The sequence below is a fragment of the Polypterus senegalus genome, chromosome 3, assembly GCF_016835505.1.
Source record: "Polypterus senegalus isolate Bchr_013 chromosome 3, ASM1683550v1, whole genome shotgun sequence".
Classification (NCBI taxonomy): domain Eukaryota; kingdom Metazoa; phylum Chordata; class Cladistia; order Polypteriformes; family Polypteridae; genus Polypterus; species Polypterus senegalus.
In genome coordinates, this window is record NC_053156.1 from 134,597,805 (window position 1) to 134,610,169 (window position 12,365).

Consider the following 12,365-nt stretch of genomic DNA (forward strand, 5'->3'; position numbering starts at 1 on the left):
AAAACACATGTGAAAACAAGTTTCCTTGCTGGGTAAAGGTTCTGCTGTCAAACAGAAAGAACTAATAACGAACAATAGAAAGCCTTACACAAATGAGCATATAAAGATGCTGTTGGTCTTGAGCTAGAGAATGGAAGTTACAAAAATTGTAAAGTGAATTGGAAGGAAGTTGTTAAGTAAAAGGAAGAGGATAGAAACACTGACTTCAGGCAATAGAATGTTCATAGGCTGGCATTATTAAAAATGTGACCAAGAGTCAGTACGCCAAGAGAACATAATTTGTTAAGAAGATTTAGAAAGTACAATTTGTTAACATGACTCTTTAAATATGTTTTAGTTCCCCTAAGGAACAAAGGTGTTTCTTTTTTCTGACTAGTTGTGTACATGCACTTCTGTGTTCATGGATTTTTTTTGATGAATTGGAATTACACCTACATTTTAGTCCATCTTTGTATTATAATTACAACTGGTAAAGGGGAAACGTATGTGATTTGATTTCTAATTGTCTAAAATCTAACATATAAAGCTGATATTTGTTGTGTGTGTGTGTGTGTGTGTGTGTGTGTGTATGTGTGTGTGTGTGTGTGTGTGTGTGTATGTGTGTGTGCTTGTCTGATATGCAAATCCACCCCATTGAACAATTTGTACAGATTCTCCATTTGTGTGGAGGAATACAACTGGCCATGTTTCATTCTAGAATTTGACCACACCTGTGCTTAGTTAGGAAATTGCTCCTAGGAGGCATTTTGGGACTTGGCACAGGAATGCAGAGTTGTTCCTTACAGTGGGTTTAGCAAGTAAAATTTTGGATTGGTGCCAGAATTTTTCCCCTGGGTAGTTTATTTAGTGACCAGACCTGCACTTTATTCCGCCTCAGACAGTGTCTGGTACCCTGCTAGTTACTAGTTTTAGTTACTAGTTTATTTTTATGTGAATCTGGACCAAGGGACATTTTCTAAACACTTTAACATTAGAAGACATATCTGTTTTTGGAACAGGAACAATAATAGAAGATTTAAAGCAATTGCGGTACACTTTCAGCTGGGACATTAACACTGCTTCCATTACTAAGAAGGGTCAGTAGCAGCTGTACCTCTTACTCCAGCTATAGAAATTAAATATTTCCCAGCCAATCCTAGTTCAATTTTGCAAAGCCATAATTGAAACTGTAATCACATGCTCCATTTTTGTTTGGTTTGGTTTAGCAACAGCACACTCCAAAAATAAATTACATTGTGCTGTGAGCTCTGCTGAGAAAATAATTGCCTGTGCTCTTCTGTCTGTGGCAGACCTGTATACATCTTGTGTCTATAGCCATGTCAAAAGGATCACCATGGACTCATCTCACCCTGCTCATCATTTATTCGCTTCAGGTCAATTAAAACTAAAACTAACTGACACTTCAGTAGTTTCTTTCCTAGAGCCTTAGCCCTCTCAAACCAGTAATTTAGCTTGACTTCTTTGTATATTCATGTGTTCTGTTATATACTGTATGAAGGTGTGTGTGTTTACAGTGTATATACATGTATGTGTGTGCATGTGCATACACACTACACAGTCACACTTTCACTTGCATCATCATTTGCACATCTCCTTTATAATTGTACCATTCCACAATTTTGTTTGAATTTTGTCTGTTTCACTTATGCTATTTATGTTATTTGTATGTGATGTTGTGTTTTGTTATAAGCAGCTCCAAATCTACCAAGTCAATTTAAGGCATTAAGCACTGATTCTGATTTGAAAAAATGTAGCAATGTCCAAGTGCTGTTTGTAATTTTTGCAGAACTGTGAATGTGTCCTCAGTCGAGCTGACATAAATAAATGACTGATGTGTGTTGTGCACCACATTCTTTCTGTGAAATGAGTATGTTAGATTTGTGATACTGTAGTGATTTGATCTGTACAGACATATGCTAAGGCTCAATATGCAGGTCTGTCTTGGGTTTTCATAAACATGTGGTGGACTGGAAGGACACACTGAGCACATTCACTGATGGCAATGAAAAAACACAAATCTCTATGTGAACAAACAGCAGAAATTAAAACATTTCTAAGCACTTTCAATGTTTGATAGCTGGCAAATTTGAATGGAACAGTTAAAAACAGTACATCCACATTAGATGGAAATGATGGTATTCAGGGTTTCTTTCAGAAAAGTATTCATAGGGACACAAAATACCTATCCATCCATTTTCAAACTTATCCTGAGTAGGTATTCTTTTCAGAATTTATCGAACTTTAATGTGATATTGTTAGATTTTCAGATTCCTATTCTGTTTTTAAATTATAAACTAAAATATCAAGAAAGTTGTGGTTTTTAATATCAAGAAAGTCGTGGTTTTTATTTTTGATCAAGTAAACTTTCTTTCACAGGAACAAACTATTTAAAAAAATGTTTCTATTCATAACACCAACGTTTGCATTTGGGTGATTTAGTTAGCTGAAGGTTGAGATGTCAAAGGCACCAGGGGAGCTTGCCCCCCTAGTGTGACCATATAATTTCAGAATAAATATAAGCCGTTTTTGATTATGTGAGATATTGTATCTAAACAGATACAGAAAGTGCTTCAACTAAATGTATTTCTGGGTCCATAGCCACACACACTTGATTCTACGTCAATGGGCATGAGTACCACTGCTTGTATTAAGTAGATCTAATATAGTAGACTACAGTGTTAAAGTGCTGTACCCTACCACTCAGAATGTTACATCCTAAAAAAAGGTTTGATTAAATTAATATAAAACAGACACAGTATAAGTAATAACATTATTCAAAGGAAACAAAGCACAATAGTACTACAATAAAAATAAAAATGGAATTGAAATGATTTACCATCCATTCCTCCATTCCATTTACACTTTCTTTTAGACAAAGTGCAGCAAAAACATCAAATGACCCTATGAAAATGCAAGACCTAAGAACTGTAAATGTGCTTATTCCCCTGAGATCCATGACAGGAGTGGGAAAAGCCTTTGGAAAACCAGACTAGAATGTACAGCAAGTTTCAGCCTGTCATTATCAGACCTGGGTGGCCGTCTACAAAATTTATTTTAGAGATTAAAGCACAAATGGTGCATCCACTGTTGGTGATTTACAGTTTCTATTTCAAGATTATGCCAGCAAGCCAGAGGGAGCAAGTAAAAGGAGAGCAAAGCAAGACAATATACAAACCGCCCAGCAGTAAAACCAAACATCAGGAATTCCAAAGTCTGGCTGCATTCTTTCTTTGACCCAGAGAGATATGGCTTCCTGCCATTCCATATAAATTTTGTTAAACCAGCAGTTTCATTTTGGGTTATCAAAATATTCGACCATTAAAATATCCATCCATCCATCCATTATCCAACCCGCTATATCCTAACTACAGGGTCACGGGGGGGTCTGCCGGAGCCAACCATTAAAATATTCAAATGGGATATCGAGATACTTTTCCTAAAACATTTGTATTTAAGTGTTAGCATTTAGATTTGTATGTTAGTGTGTGTATAGACATATATTTGTTTTTTTCTTGCAACAAGTTTTATTTTATTGGTAAGCAAAGTAGATTGTAATTTTGGATAGTATTCAGAATTCAAGCTGACATTCCTTCTTCATTGCTTTTGCATGTTAATGTATTCAGAATTCAAGCTGACATTCCTTCTTCATTGCTTTTGCATGTTCATGTAGCTCTTCTCATAGCCAGTAGACATGCTATTATGTTGAAGTGGGCCAGATCTTATGCTGGCGGGACTAGGTACAAGGCAGGAAACAGGCCTTGACAGAGCACAAGTCCCTCATGGGGCCCACTGACATACACGTGCCCTAACTCACAGAGGGCCAAGTTTAGAGTCAACAGGGAATGTGAGTAGCTGGAGGCAAACCCACAAAAACACAGGAGAATGTGCAGACAACACGTAGATGACAACCGGGAACAGGATTTAAACCAGGATGCTAAATCCGTGAGGCAGAAACACTACTAGAGCCACCTCATTCTGTTGGTTTATAATGCAGTGTGCTTCTGTATGTCCTACAATGTAGTAAGTAGCATCTAGTGAATACTACATTTTATACTTTAAGCTTCCTTGTAACCCATCTGTTATGCTATATATTTGATTTATTTGATTATGAAAATTGTTTTATTATGTTTTGTCATGTTTTCTTTTTTAACCAATAGTCATTAATTATTATTTATAGCTATCTTAAACCTAATTTTTTTTAAATCAACAGCAATGAAAAATGTAAGTTGAATTCCTGTGTAGGATAAGGGGGAAATACGTAGCACAGTGGGACAGTGGTTAGCACAGCCGTATGAAACCTTCTTGGGACAGGATTAGAATTTTTGTCTCCATCTCTCTCTTTGTTAGTTTGAACTCTCCCCTTGTTTGTTTTTTTTCATACATTTCAAAGACATGCATTAGATGGTTGCTGACTCTAAATTGACCTTATGTACTGTATGAGTGACTATAATAGGAGTACTAGTATTGTCACATGACTGTCTATGTGTTCATGAGTGTGTCCTGTATTGGGGATAGCACTCTGTCTCAGGCTGACTCCTGCCTTATGGCTGATGCTGTTAGGATAGGCTCTGGCTCCTACGAGGCTGAGTGATTAAGGAATCACACCATAAATTAACTAAGCAAATCAACATAACATAAAATGTGTGCACCTACCACATACAACATAAATAACGTTAGATTACTTATTATAGAATGATCCTGTTGTAGGGGGAGAAAAAATTCATATGACACACAGTGCTGTTTCTGATAGAAGAGAACTGTTTTCCCAAAGCAAGTTTTTGAAATAGAAAATTCCTTAGATGAAAATGTGATCAGAAGCTAATTGTCCACCTAATTATGTTTGTTACTAATGGTAGTTCCTGAGACTTTGAAGGACTTACTTAATTTTACAGCTTTGGCACTAACTAGTAGAAGAGGATAAAGCAATGGATGCCTCTGGAAGTCAGTCTGCATCTTAACTGTTGTTTACGCAACTGTTGTTTTCCTAGCATGGGCAAGGCACTATATAAATAAAATTTATTATTATTTCATAAATGGATAAATAATAAGGAAATCTTCATTTAATTATATACTTGCTATTGTTATCTTCTGACACTAGATATTTAAAATTTTTGCTTTTAAGGAACAAAGCATTAGGATTCCTTCAGCAACTTCCCATCAGTGGGGCTCCTACTTTTTGGATGACTACAAAGGTATAAATGAAGTGGAAGAAACACAGAAGTATACTTGGTGCAGCAGCTGCATTACCACATACAGCACTATCACAATTCCAAGTATTGAAGCAATTGCAGGTAAGAAATAACGTGATGCTTTACGTGATGCTCTGAAAAAAAAAACAAATCATACAATATAATTACTAATTACACCTTACTTCAGAGGTGTTACTTGACTGTTTGATTTACATATTAACTTTACCTGGATGCGGGTATGTATGGGAGGCTTCACTATGGAAAATTAGCCTTAGTGAGCTATGTAGTTCCAAGCAAAGTCATAAGGGGACTGCATACAAAAGGAGTGCATAATGTAAAAACAGCGAGAGGTAATAAAAGGCAATATGAGGTTGAAATTGACCTCAATGGCACACATTCTAAGGCTGCAAGCAGTTTTACTTTTGTATCCTGCTTTACAATATAGTTTTAGTCACATTTTAAACATACTATATTCGAAACAAAAATAACTGGAAAATAAATTAAATTTAGATGTCAAATAAAATTTCTGATTTTTTTTCTCTACAGTGAAAGATTGATTTTTTTAAAGCTTATTTGGACAAAAAGAAATATTGACTCCTGTTTCCCCTCACCATCTAAACACAGCTATTACTGTACATTGACTTTAATTCAGCTTACTATGAAACACTGTGTTTGTGTGTGTGAAGTTGCCCTGAAAAGGACTGGCATAATTTTGAGAACTGAGCACTGGCTGTGTTCATCAAATAATTTTAATTTATTAGGAAAATTCAGAAAATAAATGGAAGGGTGGATTAAGATAACATTGGGAGATATGTGGTGTAGCTGGAAAAATAATTACAAATTCATGTGTTTGTTTCTTAAGAGGCGGCACAGTCATTATTGTCTGGAATAAGCACAACGTGTTTGCTTCTGTTGGAAGAGCCAGCTATTTAAATTGAAGAATAATTAAGCCACTTTGGATTAAATAAAATTAATTAAAATTACTTCAGTAAGTACGATTAATCACAGAATACTGAGCATTTACTGCTGGTTGTTTTGAAATGTAAGTTTCAAAATATATTTTGCTTATGTGCAAGGTGAAGTTTGGAAGTTTAAGAATAAAAGAAATCTGTACTATTAAATTAATAGTAATAATAGTAGTGATAATAACTCAATTCTGCTGAACAACATGTGGATCTACTGCACATTATAAATTAAATGTCACACTTAACAAGGGTGAAATAAATACTTTCTTTCCTTTTACAAGTAAAACAAGTCATGATTAAATAGATTACCCAGCTACAGGGCAGGTACGTTAGATAATGTATTTATGAGCCCCCTTTCCTTACTAGGCCTGATTTGATGCACTTATTCCATACAATACATATTGTATTGCAGGGTTCATAATACATTACTTAATACAGTTCAGTATACAGATACAGTACATGCTGAAATGATGGGCAAGATAATAAATAAATAATATTTTTGGAAAAAAATAATTTAAAATATTAAAAGATTAGCTTAAAATGAATAAAACTTAAAACAGGCATTAAAAAAAATGTAGCAATTCTACACTGCTTCTGTTTGACCCAAATACAGTATATATTTTTATTGAGTATTGCACTTGCAAAATTGAATGTGTAATGAGACTTTTCTGTTTTGCTCTTCCTACATGCCCCTCTAAATACCCTGGCAGTGTCTAATTCTGTTCTGCAAGCTAAAATGTGTCTGTCCTTCTTAGCTAAAGACACGTGTTGGTAACTTGAGAGACAAACATTGTACCTGTGACTAACCCCTTAATATTCCAGAAATTAGCACAATTTTACAAAATGACAATACAGTATTTGAAAAATTTGTAAAATTAACACCAACATCAGTTACAGTACAAGCATGAAGTTTTGAAATGCACATGCACCGTTATGGTGCTCGGAAGCTCACCATGTAGTGAAGCAGTACAAATTGCACTTTAGAGATATTTGAAGCTCTTAACATGAAAATATTTCTTACACTTTTTAAAGGTAATATGTAAATTAGGCACTTCATATATATGTAACTCAGTACTTCATATTTAACTCCCATTTTTGTACTGTTATTTCATAATGTTAAAAAAAATACTTGTGTATGAAAATGCAGCCCTGACCAAAGTGCCGCCTTAGGCAGTTTCCTCATTACTTCATCCCACATGCTGTCCCTGCCAAATGAAGTAACATGGCTAAATGTTGCATTTAGGAAAGCTGTTATTTCCAGATGATAAAGCAAGAAAACTTTTCTGTTCTCTATTCCAACCAGTTCAGTCACCTGCACTGGTGCTATTTTACAAATGACACTTGTATTTTAATGGACATGCAATAGCAATGGCTTTAGCTTAAGGTTTCTTCTTTTAGTGTTGAAAGTGAATGTTCTAGTCATTTCCTGCTAGTTCTGTTTCAAGTGTCAAATTGCTTTTCCTTTAAACTCATAGTCACCACTCATGACATTTTGTGGACTGTTTATTATTTCCTGTAGGAAGATGCTTAGTTCTAGGGGTTGTTTTTAAATTAGAGTTCATATATTTTTTTATCGCCTGATGATCACTTTGTCTCCCTGAATAAGGTGTGCATGCTTTTATGAACTAGTTTGGAGATGGATTGTACGGTCTGAGAAGTAAACTGTCAAAAGTGGCTTTATTTGTTACAGTATGGCAGTTTGAATGACCACAACAACATCTAATTAGATTTGCAGAAAGCAGGGGCAGCCTTAGGCATGTGCAAACTGTGCACCTGCACAGGGCCGCCAAATCCCAGGGGACGCCACGCCAATATATATTGAATATAAAACAGAAAGAGAAAATAACAACACAGCTGACAGCTGAAGCGAAGCTAGTGCAAGTGGGCGAGTCGTCTTACAAGTTAATGTCTTTTAATAAAGTATTAGTGTTAGCGCAATAGTCATAGTGAATATCTGGTCGGATAGGGGACACAAGACATTTGCATACCCATTCTAAGCAAAATGAAGAGATTTTGAGTACACAAATCTGGTTATTCGAAACGAAAGAGAAAGGCGGCTCAGGAGGCTTTCATTGCGTCACAGGAAGAAGCAATTCTGAACTTTATCTTAAGTTAAACGCTTGTGTCTTGAGCATGGGGCCGATTCAACAACAACAACATTTATTTATATAGCACATTGTCATACAAACAGTAGCTCAAAGTTCTTTACATATTAAAGAATAGAAAAATGAAAGACAATTATAAAACAAAATAAATCAACATTAACATCGAATAAGAGTAAGGTTCAATGGCCAGGGGGGACAGAAAAAACAAAAAAACTCCAGACGGCTGGAGAAAAAATAATTCTTTCCCTGCCCAGGGCCACCACGAGCCTAGAGCCGCCCTTGCAGAAAGACTCTATACCATGGCAATGATTGATCTATAAATGTAAAAATACTGTTAATAGCCTAAATTAAAACAATAGCAGAATTTCCAAAGACAATATAATAATCAACATATTTCATGACACATTTTATTCTTTTTCTACTTTAATGAAATGAATTTTCATTCAGTAATTAAAGGAGGAGGAGTTTATAGTATTGATGTTATGCAGTGTGGCTGTGACCTCCTTGTTGAATCATGTGGCCTGTTTATAATTAAAGGGCCAACAGTTAAAAAACCTGAAAGAGTAGGTGGGTCTGCAATTTGAATCTCACCCTGAAGAAAGAGAGTCCTACAAAAAGGAAGGAAGTGAGCTCCAGAGAGTAAAGCCACAAACACAATGAGCACATTATAAGGGCTGTGTTATGGAGTTTCGGTACAGTAAGAAGGCTGGTGTCAGAAGATTGAAATTGTCAAACAAGTTTACTAGGTGAAGGCAATATAGACAAGCATTCTTGAGTGCTGGAGCAAACAAGTTAATATTGGCAGTAATTCTGACAAGAAGCTAAGGCTGAAAAGTGTTTATCAGTTAAACCAGTTAATCTATGTATGCAGTACTGGATTTTGACGCTAGTCTGTTTTCAGGTGGTTAATTCCTTTTAAAACTGCACATATATATATTCCTATATAAATATAATATGTAAAATACAGAAAGACCCATTCACATGTGTTCGGCCATATTCTTTCTGTAGGTTGTGTTTAAACTAGGTGATCTTTCTATCTTAATATCTATTTGCATTACTGTAGATCGTATTTTCTGTTTTTTATATATTACTTTAAATGGTCACACTAATCTACAATAACCTTTGTGTCGGATGGCTGGGGATACTGCCCAGCCGGCACGCCTGGAAGGACCAGGAGAGGGACAGTACCTTTCCTGGACCACGAGAGGGCAACCGCCCTGGTCTGCATTGGGGCCACCAGGGGGCGCCCAAAGGATTATAAAGCCTGGATTCCAGCACTTCTGCCACAACTAGAGATTCCAGGCACACCCGGATTGCTTCCGAGTGCTCATGCGGCACTTCCGCCACACCAGGAGGTGCCGCTGGAAGATCAGGAGCTGGAGCACATCTGGGGTGTTATAAAAGGGGCTGCCTCACTCCATTAGTCGAGCCGGAGTCTGGATGAAGAAGACAGAGATTGATAGGGAGAGGAGTGAAGGTGACAGAGAAGAAGGATTGGCAAAGAAAGCACTGAGCTGAGTTTATTGTGGTGCAGTAGAGGAAAAAAAATAGAAAGTGTGTGGTTTTGGACATCGTTGTGCCTCAGTGTCTGTCTGTAGCCAGGCTGCTCTTTTACACCTCTTGCATTATTATCTCTACATTAGGGCCACAAAATGGTAAAACTGCTATTTTTGTATGTTTTGAAATGTTAGTTTTGGGATTCAGTTCTGCAATACATTAAAATTTATTGCTGCCTTTTTATTTGACTAAAGTTAAAGTGGGGTCCATATCCCTGTGGGCAAAGATATGTTAATAAATGACATTTAATAAGACTCATTTAATTTCACTTAAAGCATTTTTAATTACGGAAATAGATTTTAAGTATCTGTGCAGTCTTCACAGTAAGACTGGGAACATTTAGTTATAATAAAGTAAAATATACACATCAGCACATTGTATAAATTCAGCTCTGGGTGTGATCTTGTGAAAAAGTCCCCATGTTTGTAGTAAGGCTGTCAAATAATAATTAAGATTGTACTGTTTTAGTTAAGATATTGTTTGAATTTATAGAGATGTGCATTTAAAATTCTAGGGCTGACAAAAAGTCATATATAGTTTATGTATGTATGTATGAATGGAAAACAGTGTTCTGCTGTTATGGACTATTTTCTGTATATATTTATTTATTTTAGTTTTAACTTGAGTGATTGTGTTTTTTTTTTTTTTTTCTATTTTATTTTTGCATGGGAAAATTGCTCCTAAATTTCGTTATACAATGTCTCATTGCTACAATGACAATAAAGATTTTTATTGATTGATTGATTAACTTGCTATTTTCTCAATAAATAATTGAACTTTCATACACAAGCAGATCATGTTTAATATGATTCAGTAGTCAAATTTAGCATAATGAATATTACAACTACTTAGTTACTTGTTCCTATTTCTGATGAATGGTGCATTTTCCAAAACATAACTGAACCCCTTATGCACTAAGGGGTATTTGGCATTATTGTGCCTAAATTACATACCCAAAACTAAACAACTATTACTCAGCGTATGTAATAAAGTAGCTGTAAATGGCTGAAGAGTAGCATGTATTTATATGATTAAAAACTTTTTTACATCAATATCAACCAAATACATTATAAACAAAAATGGCACTTAAGGTTTTCTCTCCAAAAAACTGGATTTAATAGCACTTTACCAAGAGAATGTATGATGCACAACCCTGGATTCAATTTTCTTTTGTGCCCCAATCTGCCATCTATGATTGTACCAAGTTTAGATGGTGTATCCCATAGCATAACAAAGTTACACTGAGTGTCACCCTTTTTTTGGAAACATTAAGTCTTATGCACCTAAACAGTAATACAAAATAAATATTTCAGTTGCAGTTATAAATTTTATTTTTTAGAAAAAAATATACTTATACTCACTAATACTTTATACCACCATGAAGCAACAAGTAAACAAATTGCAACTCTGTATGTATAATTTTTTATTCATCCAAACGTTTACTTTAAAAATATTTTTTCTTGCCAATTTACCACTGGACACAAAGGAAGTTTACATTTTGTGCTGTAATTCACACATCTTATCCTGCCCACTGTTGTAGTTGCCCCATAGAAGATCAGTGCAATATAGATTTTCTTTTCTTGTTGTTGTTGCTTTTTTTGCATTTCATATCTGGAATAAACTAAGAATATACAATATATAGTAGCTTCTCCTATTGCTGGGTTACTGGGGTGGGGACAATGTCTTGATGGTGGTGCTAAGGACAGAGCTAATCTACAGACACATACACCTAAACTAGTGTTTCTAAGCCTCTGTTGTGTAGCAGGTGCAGGCGCTGGGTCGTGAGCACATGAGACTTGTTCACAGTCTAATCCACCCCACCCCTGCCAATGCCGCTGAAGGGATCCGTTGTGTGAGATTTTTTTCTTTATCCTGCTTCACCAACCCCAAAAAGACCACACTTTGATTTTATTTCCTAATTGTAATTGTGTTACTTTCTGATTTCCTTGGGGTTCAGGGGCTAGTACAATTAAAAACAGGGTAGAAAATGTCACATGCTGCAGTCAATCCCTTTGGTGTGGGAGGGGGCGTGAACTAGCAACTATTTGAAACACCTTTTATTTCTCTCATTTGCTCATGACACAGCGAAGTGTGATACAGTGACATTCAATCGAAGGGGGAGTCCTCACATGAAACTTCGAGAGGTACAACTACAGCGTAACAATACTTACAGGTATGCTAATAAACATTGCCTGTAGTCTTAGTTAAAACTAAAAGAGCACTGCTAAGTAAACTTACACAGAGAGGACATGCAGCAGACAGCCTGGATATTGTCATTTTACCCATGGCGCTTGAACTGTAAAACTGCACACTGCAAAGCTTCTAAGTTATGCTAAAAGCAGTACTTACAAATGAAGCATAGGATGAAGTCCTTCATCAAACGTGTTGTTCTCAACAGAGTCAAATCTGTGACTAGAATGTGACTCAAGGATCACACTGCGTAAATATGAGTTGCCGCAGCAGTCCTTTATTTCCTGTCTTTTACACACCTCTGTCAAATGTAATTTGAATAACCACTCATAAGCATTTCACTTCATATTGTACTGTAT

The 12,365-nt window shown here is 35.8% G+C and overlaps 1 protein-coding gene across 1 annotated transcript in view; it reads left to right on the forward strand.

Moving 5' to 3' along the window:
* The window catches only part of nt5dc1 (5'-nucleotidase domain containing 1), a 344,196-nt gene that overhangs the window by 296,130 nt on the left and 35,701 nt on the right, over positions 1–12,365 (forward strand). The window contains exon 11 of the mRNA XM_039747962.1: positions 5,123–5,291. Within this exon, the coding sequence (XP_039603896.1) occupies positions 5,123–5,291 (169 nt within the window). The remainder of the gene's footprint in view (positions 1–5,122; positions 5,292–12,365) is intronic.